The sequence below is a fragment of the Oreochromis niloticus genome, linkage group LG15 (genome assembly GCF_001858045.2).
Source record: "Oreochromis niloticus isolate F11D_XX linkage group LG15, O_niloticus_UMD_NMBU, whole genome shotgun sequence".
Classification (NCBI taxonomy): domain Eukaryota; kingdom Metazoa; phylum Chordata; class Actinopteri; order Cichliformes; family Cichlidae; genus Oreochromis; species Oreochromis niloticus.
Window position 1 is genome coordinate 1979010 of NC_031980.2, and position 25449 is coordinate 2004458.

A 25449-nucleotide genomic window follows, 5' to 3' on the forward strand; every position below is an offset into this window, starting at 1 on the left:
ATTATTACCAAGCCTGATTGAATGTATAGGTCAGTTTTGTTCTATAGAGCCTCTTTCTTACATTATATTCAAGTTTTACATTGTATGCTATTGTGTTTTACTGATGTTTTTACTTATCAACCCCCTTTTATTTCAATAAACTTTCTGCTTCAATCATATTGCACTTTCTGTTATCGAGATATTCTGCTGTATTCAAAGTGTTTTGGTTTGTTAAATCTTCAAGGCTGCGTTAAAAAGCAACTTCTTGTCAGGTAATCACATTTTCTGGGTTAGTTTCTGTCTTCTAAAGGTTGCAGTTTCATGGTGTTTATTCTGTAAATACCTAAGTTTCATATCTGTAAGAAAGCCTGTATGGGGTTTGTCTCTTATCCCTTCATATGCAAATATTAAATAGTGGATTTTAACACCATTCGACATTTACTGATTTTATTTTACCGAAGTGCTGCAATCTTCACCAGTAAAAGAAAATCCACTACTTTCATTCTTCGACTGTCCATCACGGCACAACACCACATCACGACTGCAGCCTCCTCTCGCTCCTCAAGTCATCCATCACTGCCACCCAGGTGAGTGAGAATAGAGTCAAGCGTCGAGCCGTGACAGCTTGAACCCCGAGGTGCTTGAATCATCTGCCACTCAGCTTGCAGAGGCTCTCTAACACCTCTGCAATGTGTTCCTGCAGCTGCACCGGGTGCTTGGAACCTGTGTGATTCCAGAGCCAAATAAAGGGTCCAGACCTGCAGGACTAACACGCCATCATTCATGAGTCAGCTCCGATGAGACTTTCTCTGTGCCGTGCTTCCAGTCTCCATGTTCATTAGAGCTCCACACCTGCAGCCCACATAGTCCCCTGCAGATGTGTTCACTGCTTACTTTTAACTCCTGTGAAAACACTTTTCACAGAGCCATAACTCAGGTGGTATTTACTATTTATGTGCAAATAACAACACAAAGAAACATAAATAGTATGCATTTCAGTTGAGATGTTTTTGACAGCTTTAAGGTGGAAATAACAACCTTAAAGGTTAATCATGATCTAACCAAAATGTCATCTTGCCTTTTGAGTTAGTTCAAGTTATTGAATATATTATATTACATGCTTTTTATATTATTATATACTTTTCCAGCAGCTCGTGGGACGTTTGTGAAGTTTTTTTTAGGGTATTTCCATTATGAAATAAAGAAAAAAGGGCAACACAATAACCATTTGGAGGAGCTTGTAAACCCTTACAGTTGACTTACACACTGATCAGGTATAACATCATGACCACCTGACTAATATTGCATTGGTCCCTCTTTAGATGCCACAACCCACTACACCCTGCAGGTGTGCTGTTGTATCTGGCACCAAGATTTTACCAACAAATCCTTTAAGTCCTTTAAGCTGTGAGGTGGGGCCTCCATAGAGCAGACTTGTTTGTCCAGCAAATCCCACAGATGCTCCAATGCATTGAGGTCTAGGTAATTTGGAGGCCAAGTCAACACCTCAAAGTCATTGTTGTGCTCCTCAAACCACTCCTGGACCATTTTTGCTTTGTAGCAGTGCACATGTTCATGCTGAAAGAAGCCACAGCCATCAGGGAATACAGTTTCCATGAAAGCATGTTCATGGTCTGCAACAATGCTTAGGTAGGTGGTACGTGTCAAAGTAACATCAACAAGGATGGCAGGACCCAACAAACTGATGCACTGTGTATTCTGAAACTTGCATTAACTGTTTTGGCAATTTGAGGCAGCTCATCTGTTCCATCGGACCACATGGGTCAGTCGCCACAACCTTACAGACATGAGTGAGCCTTGGCCGCCCATGTGCCTATTGCTGGTTAACCACTGTCCCTTCCTTGGGCCACTTTTGACAGATGGTGACCCCTGCAGACTGGGAACATCCCACAAGACCTGCAGTTTTGGAGACGCTCTGAACTATTCGTCTAGGCATCACAATTTGTCTTTTAGTCTCAAATCCTTATGCTTGCCCATTTTCCCTGTCTTTTTAAAGTTCCTCATATTATCCACTGTTTTAACCAAGTAACATGACCATGACCGTTCTGTTACTCTTCTCTTTAAGCCAACTTTCTTCTGATTGGCTGCCCCTCACAAACTGCCTGTATTAGTGCATTATAGAAGCATGAAGTCTGGGATTACATAAATACGTTCAGACACACTAAACTCATTATCTGAAAATGTGGCTGTGTCATTATCAGACAGAATATAGGAAAGAAAAACATAACATGTAAGGCCTACTGATAATACAGTAATAGTATAGCTTAGATACTACAAGTAGCATCTACTTATAGTAGATTTATGGGTTAAAAAATGACAGACCTCCAAAGATAGAAAATTAAAAGGATATTTTTTTAAAGGTATGGATTTTGATCAGCACCAGAGTCTGCAGTGCCGAGCCTGTATCAATTATAGATTTGTAATATTAACAAAAGGTGTCATGAAATATAAATATAGATGCATTTGTGTAAGAGTCTCTAAATTGCTGTCAGTAGTTAACGTTTAAGTTAAGTGCACAAGAACGAATCTATGGACAAAATAAAGATTTAGTCCCCGCAAGAGACGTTTTGAAAAAAAAAGAAGTTTTTTTTAAAGACTACAAATCCCTGCAAGCTTCCGGTCGCAAGCTCGTTCACAGAAGCATTTGATTGGACAAACTCAGTAAAGCGCCTTATGATTGGTTGACGGTGGCCATGTTTGTATTTCCAGCTGGTAGATGCGGGCTAGCTAGCCGGTTAGCTACCTCCGCTGCATTTGGCTCTTTCTTCGGGGTGAAACATTAAAGAAGGGCCGTGCCACCCCGTTAACATCGGCTTATCTGACAGTCGCGATGCCGGTCCACTCGCGGGAGAAGAAAGAAAGCAACCACGAAGAAATGGAGGTGGACTTTCCCGAGCAAGACGGCAGCACCACAGACGAGGAGGACACCGTGAGCTCGTCCGTGTCTGAAGATGGAGACAGCTCGGGTGGGAAAAATAGGCCTTAAACATCAACCGACAGTTAAAATCGTGTTACCTACTCGAGTGTCATTTATATGTTTAACAGTGCGCGTGATTTCTCTTAAAAATGGGCTGACAGTTTGAGCTTGGGTGTGAAGTGCAGGGTGGGGTTGTCATGTGGATGAGGATAAAAAGCAGTTGTGTGGAGGGGTTGTCAAAGCTGTCATGTCTGTATGTGAACAGAGATGGACGATGAAGACTGTGAGAGGAGGAGGATGGAGTGCCTGGATGAGATGACCACACTGGAGAAGCAGTTCACTGACCTGAAGGAACAGTAAGCTCTCTGACATGTTTCACACAGAAAGCAGCTCTGAAATCTGAGACTCACACTCTGAGGTGTTTTTCTGATTCACTGGGATATTCCCAGTGACATGGACCGTGGATCTTGGTCCATTTTAGCTAGTATTACTGGTCAATATCATGGATTTGTCTTGTTGGCTTTAGGCAGTTTATATAAAGACTGGTTCTGAAATGGTGTTCCAGTATGCTGTGAGGCAAGTCTCGAGGCCTATACTACAAAATAAGTTCAACATACCCACGCAGCCATCTACCAGTTTGCCCCAACATAGAGGTGTGTGGAGCGAGATCTGGAACCTATCCCAGCTGTTACAGGGAAGGAGCGACATGAGCGTAGTGATGCTCAGAGACAGCTGTAAACACTGCAGACTTGCTTACTCTCTGTGCATGATCTTTGTTGAACCTACGACGTAACCTACATAAGTGGCCGATGTCATTGAAACATTTATGCTTGTGCTAGAGCATTACATGCTATTTACCATGTTGTTGTGCCCTTTTTCCCCTCCTGGGTCCCCCGCTCTTTGTTGTGGTTGGTTTTTCCAGGGTTAACATATTTGTTCCTCTAGTTTTCCCACAGCCCTTTTGATAGTATCAGCAATCAGTGCTGAAAGCCAGTCGCAGTAGTTGTGGGCTGCCTCAACTGGTCATGTAGTTCCATTTCTAGAGAGGTGCAGACCAGGTTATGCCATAGATTTCCTGCTGAAGCATAAATCCCCAGTAAGAAGTGAATCATAACACACCCTCGTAACACTGAAAACCCAAAGGGTGAACCTGGATTTGCCTGGATAAGACCCAACTCTTGCTTCACAGTACAGACCTCCAGTGTGCCTTTGGATTCTGTGTCATTCCTGGGTTATTACTGTCCAGGTATTTACTTATGTCATGTTTTCTCTACCAAAAATATGAAGAAATAAAATCTGTCTGAGAAATCTTTCTTTAATTAGCTAGCACAGTTGTGAAGAATGGATAAGAAAGTGGGAAAAGAGAGAGAGTGGAATTCAGGTTGGACTCAGAGCTGTCGTTCACCGGGCTGGGCCATGTCAGTCACATGTATGCATCAGTTCTAAAATGGGTCTGACAACAGACGTTACAACACGGTTTTAAAATGCCGCTATCTGCCGTTCAGGTTGTATAAGGAGCGTTTGAGCCAGGTGGACATCAAGCTCCAGGAGGTCATGGCCGGTTGTGCCCAAGAGTATCTGGAACCTTTAGCCAACCTGCAGGAGAACATGCAGATCAGGACCAAAGTGGCTGGTGAGTCTATAGTTGTCATGGAGACGTATAGGTCTGACTGGGACTTTGACATACAAAGTTTACATTGTATTTTGTGAACCCAATTAAATTAACAGTATTTCTGCAAATATTATTTACAAAATATGGTCTGAACTCCATCTAAGTCACAAGTCCAAGCAAAGCTGGTCTGACTAAACAATACTGAATCATGCAGGCTGGAAAAATTAGGTGCACCCCTGAAGTGAACTTGTTTAAGAGCAGTAATCTCCATCAGAGCGTTTCTGTAGCTTCTTTTCAGATTTCCACAGATTTCATCAGTGCTTCAAGCACGTGTGTGTCGAGCTTGACTGATGTGTAGAGATCCTGATCATTTAAAGGGTTCACTATATTTTCTTGGCATTTTAAATGGGAATATAAACCTTTAAATACTTTCTCACATCTCTGTAACTGTCCCAAATGAGGAGGCTATTGAAACTGCATATATTTCACCTCCTTTATGTATGACTCTCACCTGTCGTACATAAAGATTAGATTTGTATTATTTTTTTCCAGGGATCTACAGGGAGCTGTGCTTGGAGTCCGTAAAGAACAAATACGAGTGTGAGATCCAAGCAGCGTGCCAGCACTGGGAGGTGAGAGGCCAAGTTAAAATACATCTTGTTCAAAAACAGAGAATTCTTTATCTTTTTTCTGTTCTTTGAAGTAGCAAATAGATTTTTCAGATGTTTTGCTTAACTGTGGTAAATTCAACCGAATCCTACTAGTGGAGGCCATTTGACTGTTTTTGCTCAGTATTGGTGTGTGTGCGTGTGCGTGTGTGTGCGTGTGCGTGCATGTGTGTGTGTGCATGTGTGTGTTTTCTGCCTTCTAGAGTGAAAAGTTGCTGCTGTTTGATACTGTGCAGAGTGAGTTGGAGGAAAAGATAAGAAGACTGGAGGAAGACAGGCACAGTATCGACATTACCTCAGGTAGCAACAAGAACGTCTTGTTTTATTATTCTTTTATTGTTATCAAGTGTTTATCCAGAGTTTAGTCAGGAATTGCCAAACATCTGTCAGAAGGTGGGTCTATGGCAGGGGTCCCCAATCCCAGTCCACGAGGGCCGGTGTCTCTGCAGGTTTTAGATCTCACCCTGGGTCCACACACCTGAATCACATGATTAGTTCATTACCAGGCCTCTGGAAAACTTCAAGACATGTTGAGGAGCTAATTTAGCCATTTACATCAGCTGTGATGGGTCAAGGACACATCTAAAACCTGCAGGGACACCGGCCCTCGTGGACTGGGAATGGGGACCCCTGGTCTATGGTGACTCACATTTAGGTTGCCTAGCTGTACTATACTGTAAATAAAAGATGGACAGGTACAGCTTTAATTCTGCAATGCTTGTGATGACCTGCGGGGACCCACGGCTGCACTGCTCATCTGATTTATAATCCCAGTAATGACGTCTGATGAGTTTATTGTCAGTTAAATCTACACTGTTTCAGAAAACAGAAAGGGAGACTTTTTAATTGGAGTGCACCAGGGGTGGGGCCTCGAGGGCCGGCGTCCTGCAGGTTTTAGATGTGTTCTTAATCCAACACAGCTGATTTAAATGGCTAAATGACCTCCTCAACATGTCTTGAAGTTCTCCAGAGGCCTGGTAATGAGCTAATCATTTGGTTAAGGTGTGGTGACCCGGGGTGAGATCTAAAGCCTGCAGGACACCGGCCCTCGAGGCCTGGAGTTTGACACCCCTGGAGTGCATCGTCATGTGAATGAAACTTCTGGGATATCAGTGGGATCAGTTAAGGAGCAGAGGGGCTTGTTAATGTTTCAGCTGCTTTGGTGTTAATTAGAATAACAAATGGTGAATGAGACAAACCCCAAAACAGGATTGTTGTTTCACTAGTTTTGCATTCGACCAGGGTCAGTGTCACTGCTGGTAGGTGATCCTACAGAGGTGGCCTGAGGGATGGACGTTGTCTGGTGGAGCCTTCCTAACAGATTACCCAGTTCTTATGAGTACAGATATCCAGCATGATTTTGATCCTTGTTGAAATCTGATTTGTTTTCCTTCAAGTTTTTTTGAGCAGTGTAGAAGGAAGTGGTTAAATCGCACAGCTGTTTTCCGCTCTCTCTCTGTTCTGCAGAGTTGTGGAATGATGGATTGCACTCACGGAAGAACAAGAAAAAGGACCCGTTCTGCCCGGTCAAGAAGAAGAAGCCTGTTGTTGTTTCTGATATCCTTCGCTGCTGTTCTGTCCTTGTCTCATTCATCTCCACACACAGACGTGCTGTTAAAACCGATGTTTTGTTTGTTTTTCCTGTTTTTTTCCTCAACTTCTATCACGGCCTTATATTGTTTACATGCTGCAAGACCTGGATATCCTTGAAGACTGGACTGCAATAAGAAAGGTATTCTTCTGAAAGCAGAGTTTGTCACCTGGTGAATGTGTCCAAGCTGTGATTTAACCTTTCAAGTTGTGTCTGTGTCCTCCCTCACAGGCAATGGCATCACTGGGGCCCCACAGGGTGAAGGTGGATGGTAAGTTCCTCCTCGTCCTTGGTTACAGTCGATACCTGGCTGAGTGTGGCGATCGACCCGCACACACGAGGGGTTTTGACTCAGTACTTTGTGCTCAGAGGAGACTGCCTCCTTTTTTTAAATGCTTTTTATTTCTTTTAACCTTACTCTGTCCCCGTTGCTTGTCTTGAAACTTCTCCATCTCTTCCTCTTTTTCCTGCTCTTTCTCCAGTGCCTGCAGTAAAGCCTGACAGACATCACCACGTGGCACGCTCTGAGGACGGTCGACTTTTCTATGACAACCAGTGGTACTCCAGGGGACAGGCCATCTGTATCAACAGGAAGGACGAGTACCCAACTAGGTGTGTGGGAGGGGGGTATATTGGAAACGGCTTCTAGTATGAATTCTGAATGTGTGTGTTTGTGTGTGTGCGTCTGCTCGTGACACAATGTGCAAGGCTACGTGACCGAATGGCTCTCTGGTCACATGCTGGGGAGACAATGTGCCTACGAGGCTGAATGTTTGTGGCTGCACATTCTGCATCGCGCCCTGTGTGCCGTCTGGAAAGGATGCGCTGTCAGTAGAAGGCACGCAATGATGCCACATCACCTCCCCCTCGCTTTTACCGCCACCACTGAGTGATGAAACAGGCAGGCGGCTGTTATGAGCAGTTAGAGCTGTGATATGGCAGCCGTACACACCAGACAATATATAGGCAATGTACTTAAACTTATACAAATACACAGGAGCCAAGTTAAGTATTAAGAACTGCAACGACAAATGCAGCTGTTTTCTGCAGATGTGTTCCAGCACTGTGCTCTTGAACTACCAAGTTCTTGTTAGAGTCTCCAACTCCACAGCAGGCCGAGGACGACAGGCCGAGATCGTGTAGTTGGCGTAGCTCTGACCATGTGATGATGTGATACTGTGCTGCAGTAGTAGAGGAAGCTCTTCTAATAAAGGACTGAATGAAACGTTTTACAGAAGGATGATGAAGCAATTTACAATCAGTTAAACATCTTGTCCTTTTTTTTAACCCTTTACTAGGTAAGAAATGGCTATTCTTCAGTATATTCCATTTCCAGATCTCATGTAACAATAGTACAGTAAAAGGATCCTGCAGCAGTGACAGAAGTACCAGCAATTTCATCCATGTGTAGAATGAATCGGGTTTCCAGTAATGCTGCAACAAGGAGCCAGTCAGAGCAGCAAATGAGCTGCTGAAATAAAAGCCAGGAGAAGAGCTCACATGACCAACACTGCTAAAAACAGACACCTGATATACGGGCAGCTATTAATTAACTGTTCTATGTGGGAAATACTGCAATTATTTGAGAGTTGCCAGAGTTATCAAAACATCAGAAGGATAAAATGTTCACGTCTTTATTTAGGTTTCAGTCCTCTGTGCAGCTCTGGACTCGCAATGATCCAGTTATTTGTGTTCTCCTGCGTCAGGGAAGACATGGCAGACAAAGCAAAGCCTGAGGACATGTAGACACCCGAGGCTGGGTGTATGAAACACTCGTATGTTTGCAGCTCAGATCTGTGAAATCCAAACTGAGGACACACGGTCTCAGATTTATAAATCTGTGTATACTCTTTGTTATTTTAGATTTAGGACTCATTATTAAACTTATTAAACCACAAATTAGGCCACTACTTATTACATTGTTCTGCCAGTTTTATGTTTCATTCTTCACTATTATTGGCTAATGATTGGAACACAGAAGTAGCCCAATGATAACAACATAAAAAATCTTATTATTAAGAAACTGTTCATGAAATAATTATAATTTAAAAAGGAGGTTTAAATCACATCTGCATATTATTCCATTAAGAAGTAAGTGCGTTTTTATAACTGTCTTTGGGATTATATGGAATGGTTTGTTTTTCAATGCCTTAAGCTCATCTGCCTGCTCCTGGTCATCCTAGTCTCAACCTGTCTGTCCACTTGATTGTACAATGTCTGTATTAGAGCAGTGTTTTTTTAGTGTTAGTGTTTTTTTTCTCTGCTTATAGAAGTCTGGAAGCTAACGGCTCAGGGAGAGTAAGAGAGGTCACTTCTGCACTGTAGACTGTATATAAAAGATGGAGCACTTCCACGATGCCTCCGACAGTTTAGATACTTTCACTGTGCAGCAGGGTTTAGGTGTGCAAAGACGTCTGGAGCAATGTCCTTTGGACAGATGAGACCAAAGTGGAGATGTTTGATCATAATGCACAGGTGCCTCATACCAAAAGCACAGTGGTGGAGGTGTGATGGAAAGAATCAGTTACACAGTCCAGAGATTATATCAAAGTGATTGATATGCTGTGGCGGGATATTTAGGACAGCTGTGCATAAACGAATGGCCACAAGCCTCAGTGTTGTAAAGAAGAGGGCCAAAAATCCTGAACAACAATGTGAAACACTGATAAACTAATCAAGAACATGTTTAGGACACCATCTATTAAATCTTTGTTTTCTAACCAGAACCCTGCTGAGCATTACAGAGCACGTTTGACTTTGGCTTCCTGCTTAGAAGCTACGTCCTCCTGTGTCTTTGCACACAGTCATCACACACACACGTCTTTGGCATTTGAGAGGACTGGGGGTCGATTGTTCACTGACGTTGTTGTTGTTGTTGTTGTTTTTTGTGTGTCATGCAGTGCCATCATCACCACCATCAACAATGATGAGGTGTGGTTCAAACGACTGGATGGCACCAAGTCAAAGCTGTACATCTCCCAGCTGCAGAAAGGCAAATACACAATCAAACACTCGTAAATGAAAAACACACGGCCACATACAAAAACCATCATCTCTGCTGCGTTTGTCTTTCTCAGTGTCCTTTTCCATGTGGTATTTTTGTACATTTTACTACTACGACACACACACATCATTTCACTCCCTCTGTGCACAAGTTACAAACACATAAACTGACCCTTCTGCTATAAGGAGACGATCTTCTCTGTAAATATGTATATGTGTCTTATCGACAAGGTCACAAAGTGTCATTTTCTCTGGAACGGAGATCAATGCAAAGTGCTGCTAAACAGAAAGGTGAAGAACCAGAGCATTAGCAAACTGTGAACCACAGAGCTCAGTCGCGTGCCTTTCTGAGACTAGACAATGCCTCGGCTGATGGAGGGGTTTGGGGGGGGCGGAGACAGAAAGTCCTGAACAATATCAACGCAGTGAAGCCATACTCTGTACTGGGTTAGCACCAGGAGCAGGAGAAGTGAAGCGGGTCAGCGAACGTGTGAGTGAGAAACACTAACGCCATCAGCAGTGTGTTTGATTTGCCTCTCCAGACGCACCAGTTAGACTTGAATTTCATGCTCGTACAGAGCCTGATAGATCTGTATTGGATCCCCAGGGACCCCAGACCAACTTTAATTTAGTTTAAAAAGTGTAACAGAATCAATATTAAGTGAGTAGTTATATTATGAACACGATGAGAATAAAGCACCCCAGAGGATTTATTGAAGGGGAGACACTGTACTGAACCATCTCTTGATCTTTTAGTGTAATCTCTTTTTTCCAGCGCTACATTTTATTTTTAAGTCCAAACCGATCAGCAAGGCAAACACGACAGTTTAAGTTTACGATAAAGGGAGCTGCCCTGTACATACAGACGTCTGTGTGGTTGTGATTCTTCTGTCTGCCTCCTGTCATGTTGCCATTTGTCTGACTGTGCCTCAAACTTCCAGACTTTAGTTTTAAAAAAGAAAGAAACCTCCACCTCCCAGGTTCGAGCTGCTTTTTATGTGCTGGTGGAGTCAGAAAAGACTCGAGTCTGTAAATCGTAGTGCCATTTCATGCAGTTTTTCTGTCGTGTTCCCCGTCCTCCCTTCTTGTCCTTTATGTCACCCCTCTGTCCTTATTCCACTGTGTCTTCTTCTTTGGTGTAAGTAAAAAACAAAAAACAGTTTCTCAGCATTGATGTATTTGATGTGATTTTCTTTTTTATGCATGTGTACGATCCATCCAATCAGACGTCCCTTCGTACGTGTAAGTTAGGTTCGATTAACTGAAGGAGATCCTGCTTTGCATTGCGTTTACCGTGCTCTTTGTTTTTTATCTTTGCAAACATGTTTTTAAATGATGACTTGCCAACAGTATTGTAAAGAAAGGTGCTTGCAACATTTATAAAGGAGGGGAAAAAAGTATGCGTAGTCTTGGCGCATCAGTGGACATGTTTTTCATTTGTTTGTTTTTTTTTAACCTTTTTATGCATCACGGTTCTTTTTTTTTTTCACATTACAGGTAAAAAAATAAAGAAATAAAATGTGACATTGTGCCAATGCATGTACAACTGATTAAAGACTTTGTGTCATTTGATTTGATGAGTCTAATCTGCACATTCTCATCACCGGGCCTGACCTTCAGATGCTAGTGTTAGCTTTACTGTTCTTTCTATACTTTTAAAGAAGAAGGAAAAGGAAAGCGTCTGTGCTTTGAAGTGGTTACAGTATCATTGTGCACTGCTCAGCTTGACTCAAGCGGACTTCTTTTGATTTTACAGCTTTAGATGAAAAAAGAAAAAATTGAGCTTTGCATAGAACTTTATATCCTATTAGATTTGGTCTAGCATGCACAAAGAGCCCAGATACAATCTTACATAATACTCCACTGAACAAAGAGAGAAAGTCCCTGACGCTGCTCAACCCAAAGTGACCTCTGAGGTGCGGCGAGCCAGGCTACGCTCCTCTGTGATGGAGGAAAAAAAGTGACGTATTTTGAAGGTATTTGCTGATCTAGTCTTGTTGGATAATGGCTCTTTGCTCTGCTGTGCTGTTCAACCTCTCAGTCATGTGTTTCTGCCAGAGGGCCAATCACTAGATTAACCACACATTCTGGTATTGATTGAGAATTGGCGCTGATGTACCACTTACCACATACAAGAAACCACTGTAGCCTCTGATTGATCTATCGGGAGTATTGATCAGATGCAGCAGTGCAGGCTGGAATTCAAAGGTACCATTCTAAATCAATATTTTCATATGTTCTATGGCATATATGCACCAATCAGGTATAACATTATGACCACTGGCAGATCTGAATAAGACTGGGATATATTTGGAAGCAAGTGAACATTTTATTTCAAAGGAAAAATGGACAAGCATAAGGATTTGAGCGAGTTTAGATAGTTGACTTGGTCAGAGCATCTCCAAAACTGCTGGAAAAATAAATGCTGGCTATGATCGAAGGGTGTCAGAATCATCACAGTTTGTATGCTGCAGACCAGTCAGGGTGCCCATGCTGGAAGAAGCTGGTCTGGTCTGATGAATCACGTTTTCTTTTATATCATATGGATGGCCGGGTGCATGTGCGCCACTTACCTGAGGAACACCTGGCAGCAGGATGCACTATTGGAAGAAAACAAGCCAGCAGAGGTAGTGTGATGTTTGGGCAATGTTCTGCTGGAAACCTTGGGTCCTGCCATCCATGTGGATGTTACTTTGACCTACCTAAGCATTGTTGTAGACCATCTGTACTCTTTCATGGAAACCCTGCCAGCACAACAAGTTTGAGGCGTTGAGCTTGCTTCCAAATTGCCCAGATCTAAATCCAATCCAATCAATCATTTGTGGGATATTCTGGACCAAGAAGTCCGGTCCACAGCTGCACTGGAGCTGCACGAAGGTCCAGTCCAAGATGAATCAGGCGCGATGTTGAACTCTGACTTATACACAGCTGTTCTTGAGTCCGACGGCAAAAATGTGGAAGTGGCGAATAAGAGGTTGTAAGAAAATGACTACTATGGTCATACCAGGTCAACGTCATGAAGTTTAGAAAATCCCACAGTTCAAACTAGCACACATTGTGTCCTTTGTCTGACCAGAAGGTGTCAGTAGTGTTCCACAATAGAGAGGAAGTATCATCTGCACTAGATGGGAGGAGAGAGGTGGCCTGTTAATCTGGGGCACCCTGCTGCTGAAGCCTTCCAGCTGATGAGAGGGAGAGAGAGAGGAGGGATGAAGACACAGTTTGATCACAGCTCGCTGGCCACGGCTGCTACCGCAACAGAGAGAGAGGGAGAGGAAAATCCCCATCACCGCGTCAAAGGCAGAAACGGCAGTAAGCGACGGTGCTGTCTGTCTCTGCACAAGCCGTACAGCACTCTCTCTAGAGCTTTCTTTGAATCTGCTTTACATCTTCCTGTCAATGTGCACATGAAAGCATGCGTGAATGTGGTCAGGGAAGGATGGATGCTGTTAGCTTCACACACGACAGGAAAAAGAAAAACGAGGGGTTTCTAGTGTTTTGATTGTGTCTGTATAAGTGCATGTTGAATCCTGCGGTCAGTCCTGAGGTTCTGGATGGTTCTGGGGAGCCGCCGCCGTGACGAGTCAGGTCCTGACAGACGAGAGAGGTTGGGCCGTCTTCAGCTCCATCTATACTTAATGAGTAACCAGAACTGCGGGGTCATTGGGACGTGTTTACTGCAACACTGGGGCTAATTAGACCGTGAAAGTGTCACAGTGTACTAAATTACTTATATCCCTGCCCCTTTGTGTGATGTATGTGCTCCATGTGTTTTCAGGAGAGCGGCACTGTGCATTGTGCATCTCTGTGCATGCATGCATGGGCTGTGTGCCGAGCCTGTGTGGGCGTGCGGCTTTGATAGCAATTGTGTAAGAGAATGTTAAATGCACGCGTCCATAAGTTACCATTAAAGGCATGAAGCATCACCTGCATAGATGTGGAGGGAGACAGAGAGTGAGGTGGATTCAAACGGACAGGGCCGCAGCATGCATCCTGTGCTCCACATGAGCCTGGCTAATGCTGGCAGTGGCAGTGGGCAAGGATTCACCATCAGCGCCCAGTTTATCTCTGTTTCTCTATCTTGTCGTTCAGTTATGGAAGCAAATCTGAATAACCTAATGTGCTGTTACAGATTTTTTTCCCTTGATGCCGTACTAACTAAAAGATAAATCTCTGCAAATGTTTGATGGTTACCGCCACATGCTCAAAGCAGTGGGATGACAACAGGAAGTAATCAAGCGTCTTTACCCTCAGTACAACAACTACTACTATAGGGAGCTCAGGAAGTAGAGGAGGTCATTTACTAATTGGAAGGTTGGTGGTTCGGCCTCTGACTGCTGCAGTCTACATCGGCGAGATATTGAACCCCATTCATCAGAGTATGAATTAGGTATGATGTACTCAGGTGTAGGGGAAAACAGTTCCTGTATGAATAGGGGTGAATGTGCGAGTAGAAAAGCATTATGTAAGAAGGAATCCATTACAAGTCTCTCTATTTTCCACATTTTTGCTTTTTGAAAAGTGAACTATAAAAAAAACGAGGATGAGGCTGGTGCATGAAAAATGTCAGACTCATGCTGTCTAAAACACAGCAGTACATTGTGAAGGACGAAAAGAGCATTAATCAACTTTAATTGGCCCAGAGTTGGCTGGAAGAGGAAAATAATGTCAAGTCCCCCCCGAGATTACCTGAAGGTCTATTTTATGAGGCATTGCTAGTTGCACTTCGCGTGATGTTTGCTACCTTTGCTTGTAGGCTTACTTCCTACCCATGGGAACAATCTGTGATGGCTCTGAAGCTTGTCTCAACCAGCACTGATATCAGCTGCCAAGCCCTACAAAGCACAAACAGTGGTTTTTACACTATTTACGTGCTCATTTAATGAACCAGTGTTTGTAATGAGGAACACAGAGCTCCACGCTCCAAGACTTAACGTGAACAAACAAGCCTAACTGGGTCTTATCCAGTATCCTGGCATCTTCAGCCTGTCCCCAACCTACTGGATGGGTTACCATTTCAGCAATATTTGAGATCAAATGAGTTGTAGCATGAAAAGTTTCCAGAACTTCTTCCTAGATGACAAGCTGTGGTGAAGGTTGGAGCTGTCACTGAGTCCCAAGCTTCTGTTGCTGCTCTCAGATCAGCTAGACATGATCCACGACAGCAGTGATACAGCCAGGTCTTCATCGGTTTCCTGCTCTGACAGGTTCACTGTCACCTCGGGGTCATCTAACCTTATAGACATGTTTGCTGAGCTGTGGACACCCCATACTAGGTTGAGGCACACAGATGGGGGCCTCACAGATGAAGGGCAAGAGTGCCCTTCATCTGAGACTCCGACATAAACAGGATGCATCGTGACCCTGGCAGTGGAGGGGGAAAAAAATAGTGTTTGTCTCTTTAACAGGCAAAACAGCCAGGCTTTCAGAAGCAGTGTGAACAGAGGGAGCTGGCCCAATCTGCTCTGTTCTCCCTTTCCTGTCTGTCACAGGAAAGGGAGAACTTAATCTACTATTAAGGTGTATGCATCACTGATCTGTTCTTGTTATGTGGGGTTTGGCGAGAGTTTATTTTTAGCCACCCTCTACTGAATTTGACTAAAGCATACTACATCCTGTGGTTCACTCCTCTGCCCCTCAGTAGAAATTGCCAGTTTTTTACCCATTGGGAGGGTACCTCTGAAGCCACTATCCATCAAATTTGACAATAGGTAATAGGGTGAATAATTCATGCGTCGTTTTGTGCTGCCCAAACTGCATCCTTGTTGAGATGTCTTAGGGAGGTGCTGCCAGAATCTGCTCTCTTGGCCAAGGAATAGTAAAAGGTTGTTTAGGTGCACAGCGGCTCAGTTTCAGTGCTTTTCCTCTGCAGCTCTACAGGGGACAGAGAAATGGAAAAACAACAGCAGAACTTTCTCTATGTTGCAGACAGAGTTACTAGTAGAAACCTCGGGTGCTACCATTGGCTGTCCAATGGGAACCTAGGGCTGCAGTGTTTGCTGTGTAGGTTTAACAAAGGAGTGCAGCAGCAACAGGCTCACTCAGTGAAACATCTGTTCAGGACATCTGTAAGTTTGTGATTAAAGAGTCTTAGTGCAAATTTTACTCTAACCAGGCCACCTACAGCAATTACAAAAAAAACTGTGTATCATGCACTGGTGCACCATTTTCAGTAAGATAAATATACTGCATCCTGTTGGATTATCCCCAAAGGTGAATGTACTTGGAAAAATTTCCTCTATGCAAATCTTAAACGTACAGATGCATGAGAACAAGTGACAGAGGTGTTGGAGTTCACAGAGTTCACAGCTGTAAATGATCAGTTTAGCCAGCTGACACTGGCATATTTCCAGTGCTCGATGAGTGTACGCAACCTGTTTGTGGATTTTGGTGGCATTCCTCATTGACCTTTTTCTACCTAAAAATAAGTACCTCAGCCTCCTTTGAGACTCTGCTCTTGTTCTGTGAGAGCGCAGAGATAATTCATTTCCAAAGTTATGCCTCCTGCCGACTCGATAGCTCAAAACTGAGGAGCTCCAACAAGCTCCCGGGCTCGTAAGTGTCAGGTTTATTTAGCTGACCAGACGAGGTGGCGGTATCACCTTTCAAATCCACACCCGCTGTCCTCAGACACCATACAGTATCTCCTCATTATGTCAGGTCTGATATGCAAAGTGGCCTCGGGAACTACTGTAGCATGGCAGTGGCAGACAGGGCCAGGGTGTTTGTCTGTGTGTGTGCGCATTAGAGAGGATGTGTGTGTTTGTCCTTCTCTGTTTGTATTTTTGTGTTTTGAAGGTTTCCCAGCTGGTGGCAGGACTGTAGCAAAGATTTTACATAGAGAGGCTATCGGGTTGTCGTCATTGGCTCAGACAGATAAAACACACACGTCTTATCCTCCTCTCGGAGACTCGGCCTTAATATGAAAATGTAGTCAAATGGCCAACTGGCATCAGCAGCTGGAGACTACATAGACTTGGAATAGGCAGCTTTGCTGCATACAGCCTTCCTTTCTTTCACATACGTTTCCTGTAATGCACACTGCAAATGCGCAGTGGTGTGAAAAAGTGTTTGCCCCCTTCCTGATTTGTCACGCTTACATGTTTTATATCACCAAACAGAGCCATCATACACAAATGGAGAAAACTTTTGTGTATAACTGTGTTGAAGCTTCCCAGGAGAGACCGGCCTACCGAAATGACTCCAAGAGCACATCGACAACTCATCCAGGACGACACAGAAGAACCCAGAACAAGAATAAAGAACCACAGGCTTCACATGTCTCAGTTAAGGTCAGAGTTCATGATTCAAAAATAAGAAAGAGACTGGGCAAAAATCGCCTCCATGGGAGAGTTTGAGGAGAAAGCCACTGCTGACCAAAAAGAACACCGAGGCTCGTCTCACATTTGCCAAACAACATCTCTATAATCCCTAAGACTTTTGGGAAAATGTTCTGTGGACTGACGAAACAAAAGCTGAACTTTTTGGACAGTTTGAGTCCTGTTACGTCTGGAAAAAAACTAACACGGCATTTCAGAAAAGGAACATCATACCGGCAGTAATGGTGGTGTTAGTGTGTTGGGCTGGGGCTCCTTGTTGCCTCAGGACCTGGAAGACGTGCTGTGGTAAATGGAACCATGAATTCTGCCGTCTACCAAAACATCCTGAAGGAGAGTGTCCGACCATCTCAAGCTGAAGCGCACTTGGGTTCTGCAGCAGGATAATAATCCACAACACACATAAGGACCTTGGCGTGGCCTAGCCAAAGTCCTGATCTGAATCCCATTGAGATGCTGTGGCATGACCTCACAAAGGCGGTTCATGCTTAAAAACCCTCCAATGTGGCTGAATTACAACAATTCTGCAAAGATGAGTGCGGAAAAATTCATTCAGGGTAGCGCTGACTCACTGCCAGTTATCGCATACGCTTGATTGCAGTTTGCGTGTGTGTGTGTGTGTGTGTGTGTGTGTGTGTGTGTATATATATATATATATATATATATATATATATATATATATATATATATATATGTACATTTGGCCTAAAGGTGCACATGAACTTCTTTACTGCCTGCGTGTTTGTGCATATCTCAGTGTGCATGTTTATGCTGGACACAGAATCAGTGGAGTGGGAAACAGAAAGCTCACCCAGCCATTTGGCTGCAGTCCTAATTGGCTGCGTGCTGTTGACAGGATGCTGACGGAGCACATCGCTTAGACAGGTACTCTTTTTCCTCTCTTTTTCATCTTTCGTGTTTTTGTAAAGATCTCCTCAGAGGAATTTCCTGCTTTACTCATTTTAAGCTTAAAAAACTGAAGTGGTGCCCTTTGATAAGTCACAAAGCTCATTTTTCCTTTGTTTCTATTGTTCTGATAGAGAAAATGGGAATGTGGAAGCTGGAGTTAGTCCAGCCTTAATGAGACTATTCTGTGCTGCTTGTCGGGCCTCGTGGTTTACTGTTTGGTGACCTGGTTGGCCTTTGAGTGTCTGCATATATGTATGTGTATATACAGGGATTCCTTTTTATGTTTAGCATGAGCAGGCAAGGGTATACACGCTAATTGACTTTGCACATTAAAATATAGGAAAACATTTTCCCATCCCAACATCCTGAGCTCACATATGAGTACCACTCATCATAATGGCATACTTGACTCTTAAGAACACACATGCCCACAAGAGAACTTTTGATAGACGGCAAAGACCACAGTGAGAACGGAAGAAGGGGAGGGGATATAAGCAACATCTTAAATGAAGCATGTCAAAAGACGGGACAGCTCGCCGCCTCGGGATGCTTTTACCCAACACTTTACTTTGATGGGTCACAATGCTCGCACATAAGGCACTTCTTTCTCACTCTGCCTGTCATTCATGAATACCTTTACTGAGTCTGAGACCCTTAAGGTTTCTGTGCACGCTGTGTACATTTTATGTAAGGTTATGTCACACACTGTATTCACTTCAGAGGTGTAACAGTGCTGCATTCAGTCAGATATGTTCAGAAAGAATAACTCTGCATCATCATATCTGTCAGTCAAGACTCAAGAATAAAGGAGATGTGCTTTTTGCCATCAGGGCGTCGTAGTTGTGAAACATCAGCTACGTCAGGATCACCCTGTATTATTTTTCCCAGCTATTTCCTGCTCTTACATTTTTCGCAGTGTTGGGATTTTTTGTTGTTTTGGGGGTGTTTTGTGCACAAAGCGATACTTCACCATTTTTGTGGTAAAACAGGCTCAAGTCCTTTCAGACCTCCTTCCACTAACCTGAAAGTAAAAAATAAAAAAAAGTCAGCAGATAGGCCTGCACAAGAATTTGCACTCTCACTCTCAGACCTTTCTAAAATCACATTTTTTCCCATGTTTGCTTCGCTGCACACCTGCACATCCTTTTTAAAATCTCTGTAATATGCAATGAAGGCAGTCTGTGACATTTCAACTCAATGACCACTGACGAAGGTAATCTGTGCTTAACAAGGGCTAAAGTTTGCTTGTTGCTTCCAGCTGTTTCCAGAAGTCTTTCCTTGAAGTAGCAGCTTAAACACTTCCAGTATACAGAGGTGCAGCCATCTGCCAAGAGCAAAGTGCAGGTTTTCTGGAAACAGTGTTGGAGTTCGGCTCAGTGAGAATCAGCTGAAAGGTGAAGTGTCGGGAACTTTGTGTAGATAAATATATGTGGTCAGGTAGCTCATAGCGCCGTGGAGTTTGCATGGTCTCCCTTTGTCTATGTGGATTTCCTCCACAGAGAAGCACAAAACATCATTATTACCTCCGCTGCAGAGGTTATGCTTTTGGTAGCGTTTGCGTGTATGCGTGTTGTTGTTCTGTCTGTAAACACGATAGCTCGTAAAGTTTTGACTGAATTCTGATTAAACTCAGTAGGGGTGTCGAGTGGGGTCATTTTAACAATCCGTTAAACTTTGGCTTACATCCACCAAGGCCTTCAAGGTCAACTTTCAAATATATTGGTTGAAAATTGACAAAAATCCTAATAACTTAGAAACTCACTAACTTAGCACCGTATATAGATTTAAAATATCATGTCACATGTGACCTCTGACCTCTTATTGAAGGTCAAATAAGATCAAACTTTTATAAAATGGTTTTTACTGTGCCACATGCAGCAATGTGCCAGTTGTTTTAGTTTTATTGCCATATTGTTTTTTTACTGCATATTTTACAGATGTTTCACGTGGTTTGTAGCAAGTTTGATGCCAAAGACGAGGAAATACTGCAGCTGTAATAAATCTATGCTCAGTCAAGAGATTAGCTAAAGAAGACGATTGGCGTATAATGAAAAAAGGACTTTCACTGCTTTTAAATAACGTTTTGTCATGGTCATAATCGACAATGCGGCTTGTGGCCTCAGAATTATTGTTAATTGCGTACTTCTTTCAGGGAATGCTCTAGAAAAAGCAGGAGACTAATGTGTAAGGCCCGTGGGAGCGTCTGCTTTGAGAGGAGCTGAAGCGTTCTTAATTCCCTTAAACTGGAAGGAGAGTTTAAAAGGTGAAACTGCTGTTTGGCTGAGTGCAGGAAGGAAGGCAGACAAATTTCAGAGCCATCAGGGGATGACCCTGCATTTTAAAGTACAGTCTCTTCTATGTGTTACGCCCTCTGTTATGTTACATCAGCTTCTTCGTGCTTTATGTTTATTTTTTGGTTGTTGTTTTTTATGTTGTGTCACCTTTCTGTTCCTAACCATTTACTGACTCAGCAAACAGCAGTGATAACAGAGTAGCTCACAGATTGAGAGGTTTAATTCTTAAGTCTTTATTTTTTCTGCTTCAGATGAGTCACTGACTGACTGACAGGATGACTTGGAGACAAAATGACTTAGAGGACACAGGATGGTCCAAAGTTCAGTATACTCAGAGTGCTGAGAGCACACCTCCTGTTACTATATATAGCTTTTTAAAATATTCAGAGGATGTTCCAATTTTAATAAAGCTCTGTCACCGGAACTGTTCAAACCAAGTGAGCTAATAACATGTGACATCTGTGATCCCTTGTGTTTTTCCCTATTTGAGAGCAGCGTTTTTGTGATTTTCAAATACATTTGTACCCGTCCTCAGTGTGTCATCTTCCCATATTACTACAATATATATTGTATTAAGCTAATGACGTTAGATGTGTGGGTTTATAATGTTTTCCTTACACTGGAATTCCAGGAAGACATTTGGGGTTTACCACAAGTGCATTAACAAAGGTTGGTGCCAAAGAGGGTATTACTGTGTATTTCTCCCCTAAGGGAAATTATTATCATTGTACCAAAACATGTGGCCTACATGTGACTACAGATATGCAGTGGAGGAGAGCAATGGCTTGTAATCACACTGCTCATGTTAGAATCTGCCCTTTTTGCATATTTCCTAGAGGCTGTGGCCTCAGTTGCCCTTTGTCTGGTCACTGTTTGTGGCTGGACTTTTATACAAGACCGTACTTATGATTTTATTATCTGACATTAACAGATAGATCTTCCGCTGAGAAACCCCACATATTCAAATTTGAGTCCCAAAAACAAGAGGAGGAACTGTAATATTTTACACGGTGGCTCAGATATCAAACAGTGGGTGATGGAGTGATGAAGTCAGTGAGATCCACAATTTTAGTCCTTTAGTTTGCAGCGTATTACTTTGTTAATATTTTGTTAATACGTTGTGTCCAGAATTCACTACTTTCAATACTCTTGTATTTTCCCAAACCTATATGAACAGTGCTGTGCATAAATTTGTGTTCTGCTAGGAAATTGGAAATAGGTGCAGTGATTTGTTGAAACTTGCACTTATGTGGAAATACAGAATATAATGCAAAAATATTTTGCATATTTGTGATAAGTTTGAAAGTGGATGTATGGTATGACCGCCTTTATTATCCAGGTAGATTTGCATGACATTAGCAGTGTGTTTGGGATGATTGTCAAGCCGCACAATGAAGCTGTTACCAATCAGACGTTTTCCAGATGGTATTGCATGGTGGATCAAATCTGACTATAATTTTCCGTGTTTATATTTCCATCAATTTTAGCTAAATGCCCAACACGACCGACTGAAATGCAGCCCCAAACAATGACATAGCCTCCACTTTTACCTCCACCACAGCCTTCTCCCCGGTTTCTTTCCTTAACCATGGTTTCTTCACAGCCATCCTTCCACTGAGACCATTTTTAATGATATGGATCAAATGAAGGACCAGATGCTTCTCTCAGGTCCTCTTTGCTGGATTTTTCCTGTTTCTTAAAAACATAACTTTTTACTGTTTGTCAGCTGTTGATAGCTTTTCCTTCTTTGTCCAGTTTCCTCAACTATTTTTAAGGATACACTGCACGCCATGCCAACATATGCTAGCTGTTCCACTAAAGGTTCTTTGGGAAAAATACAATTTTATGCCTGTCAAACTGTGTTATTTATGGCATTTTCCATAAATTTAAAGGAACATTTGGGAACAAATATGTGCACTTGTCAAAGCTGTCTGTACTGTATGCTCTAATGATCCATAGGTCAATACTAGATGGCTTAGCAAACCAAAAATATTCTTCTCAAAATGGTCAGGTATAATTACGCTGAAAATGAGTGAAGAAGCAGCCAATGAACTCTTCCAAAAAGCCTGGAGAACTGTTGCCAGTTTGAAATGACATGAAAGTCTGTCTTCATGGAAGCAAAATATAAGAGAAATGAGTAGCGTATGTTCACGATCCTCACAGACAAGAATCCTACTGAGTTGGACGGCAGGGTGTTGAGGTGTTATTTGAAGACCAAGCAAACAGTTTTGTGGGACTTTGTGATCTTCAGCTTTGTCATCATTTGTTCAGTTGACCTGAGATGTTAGTAAAGTCATGATCAGCCTCAGCTGTACTTGTAGCCCTTAGCATATTAACATATTAAGGTCGAATGATCGTGCCGGACATTACATCTTCTAAACAGCATGCATCGTTATCATCACTGTCATCACGATGACAATATCAGCTACTGATTAATCAGACAGTCCTTTAACCTTTCTTTGTTTATGTAGAATGATATTAACAGCTGTTGAAAATATATCAAATCTGACAGATTTCCCGTACCAGGATCTAGTAAGCTAACTGTTTAGAATAGCAGGTGTAAAAGATTGCATCAGAGGTAGGAAGCACACTTTTATTTACTGTCATATCCAGTCATCCAGTTGAACGTATCCCCTGAGCCACATTCTCAGAAATGTCTTTCAGTACAAAAGAAATATGCACACAGTGCATGGGTTTACAAAATCACTAAATCAAAATCACTTTCCTCTGTCACTCATATGAAATGTGCAGCTGTGAGCTGAGCAGCACTGTCAGGGGATCACAGAGTACAGCGCTATTATGAGGTTACTTGTCAATGTTTTGGGCCTTCGGCTTAGCCCTGTCATAAATCTCCAAAGATGACATCCGATTGTCTGTCATCTCCATTTATGATCAAGAGTCTGCCTGTGTTCTGTCTAAGGTACTGTAAGCTCCTCTCAACTGCGACGTTGAAAGACAGGTGTTGAGCACGCGGTGCAGAGCCATCGGAGGACGTGATGAGCAGCACTGACTCGAGAACATGACAGAGGGACCACAATGAGAAACTGTCCCAATGCTGCGATTCTCAGCATAAATCTAGCATGTGAAAGAGAAGCAGCTGTCCATGTGTGGATTGCAGATAATCCAAACTCATTTCCACAGATGCTTGTGTTATGCAACTGATTTGGTTTGGTTACTTTTTTCTGTTTGTTAGCAAGTTTTACCTGAAAAGTTGTAGCCAACTAGTGGGAGGGGCTCCGTCTCAGAAGTGATTGACCTGGATGTGGATTTGGGAACTTTTAGAAGGATTATTTTCCTTTGCCAAATAAGGGATTTTACAGCATATCTTCACAAATGCATATGCAGATATAAGAAGAACTCAGATATCACTCACTTGTATGGCTCCAGGTATTGTGACTCGTTTTCAAAAGACTGTTGAAAGCTGAATATGACTTCAAGCAAAACTCAAGACAAGACAAAAGCCTTTTTGGGGACCGCTGACAACAGAAACCAAATCATGTAAAGGTCACTGCAGTGTTGTGCTTGGAAAAAGATGCAGGTAATGTGTGTTTTAATCACATGATTCATATAATACTGTAGATACATGTTTGCCATGTGTTTTTTTTCTTCTTCCTGTGAGTTTTATTTCAGGCTTTTTCTGTTTACTGATGTTTTCTTAACTTGCAGTGCAATTTGACGTTTCCTGGCCTACTCTGAGTAACTTTCCTCATGACTCTATTGTCAGCCTTAGACGAGGTTATGCATTCTCTTCGGTTGACATGTATTTTGTCCAAGTTTTTGAACTACAGGCCTCCTCGATGGAAAAATGTAGAGCATGTCGACCCCAGTATCCACCAGTCAGACCATGTAAACATGAATGCACATGTTTTCAGCACCAGGATGGGTGCAGGCGGGTGGGTCAGCAGGATGTTAGTGAAAGACAAAGAGAGGGAGCCCCACCGTGCATGTATGCCACGCATATTTGTGTGTTTCCACACAACGGGGATTTCTCAGCGCTGAGCTCAGCGAATTCTGTTGCGTCTCCGGCAGTGTCTGCGACATGAATATTCATGAGGTCATCTTGTCTTTGGTAAAAGCTTCATGTTGTTCCACAGAGGGTTCTGGGTAAGGGGGTGGAGCTAGGTGGGGGGCTCATGAGGGTATGGGTAAAGCAGTGCTTGGGTTATTTGTCAGTCGCAGGTTCGTCAACCTACTGGCTGATATGTTTCCTTACTTTACATTTAAAAAACTAAAAGGCTCACACTTGCTCAGTGAATGTGTAGAAAACAAGTCCTCGAGGTCTAGATTTATGAATAAGTAAATAGAATTTCCTGTCCAGCAGTGGCTCCATTTGCCTCGGCCCAGCCCACCGCTTCGAGCAGTCTTTTTTTTCCCTCATCCTCACATGGTCCTCTCTAACATGCACACACTCACACACTTTTATCACCCCTTTGGCTTAACAGGCCTACTTTCACCTCCAGCTGCAACAGCGCCGGTATGCCTGCATCTCCCATTCTTATGTAACCCTCAGAAGGAAGGCGAGCTGAAGCGAGCAGGCGAGCTCCGTCTTTATGTGCTGGCTTTGCTGAGCCTCAGTGATGCTCATGGGTGCATGTTAAGCCCCGCAGACTGTGCACTGGAACATGCATAAAGACAGAAGGCCCTCAGAGCAAAAGCAGTTCCGACTACCTGGTCTGTCCATGCATCTATCCATCCGCATGCATGTTTAAAGTCAAAGGAATAGGATGATGTGTCTGCATTTTCTTCATAGGAAAACACTCTGTTCTCTTTATCTGTCAGCAGCCTAATGCAGTGAGCTGCAGAGGAGAAAAAAAGGCTTTTATTGTGAAATGGATGCATCTTTTAATGGGCTAGAGAGAGGGAGGCTGCACAGATGCAGAGAAAAGAGAGATTGCACTAATGGAATTCACCATCATCCAATCATTTTCAAGTCCAAATAATTCCAACAGGCTTTTAATAGCAGCGAATTTTGGGGCGATTAGTACTGTACACAGATGATGTAACTGTGCTTTATTGTGAGCGCTTCTCTGTGAGATTTTCCAGTGAGGTCATTAAGAGTACACCTGTTCTCATTAATGTCTCGTTGGGCCAAGGTTAGGAGCAGCAATGCCAAAAAAA

The 25449-nt window shown here is 42.9% G+C and overlaps 1 protein-coding gene across 1 annotated transcript; it reads left to right on the forward strand.

Moving 5' to 3' along the window:
• Positions 1–2679: 2679 nt before the first annotated feature.
• On the forward strand, positions 2680–11341 carry brms1lb (BRMS1 like transcriptional repressor b). Its single transcript, XM_003440690.5, has 10 exons — positions 2680–2966; positions 3183–3273; positions 4423–4550; positions 5082–5161; positions 5401–5497; positions 6665–6754; positions 6865–6929; positions 7020–7059; positions 7271–7400; positions 9689–11341. Exons 1-10 carry the CDS (start codon positions 2831–2833, stop codon positions 9804–9806), a joined length of 975 nt encoding a protein of 324 aa, XP_003440738.1. The 5' UTR covers positions 2680–2830; the 3' UTR covers positions 9807–11341.
• The last annotated feature ends 14108 nt before the right edge of the window (positions 11342–25449 follow it).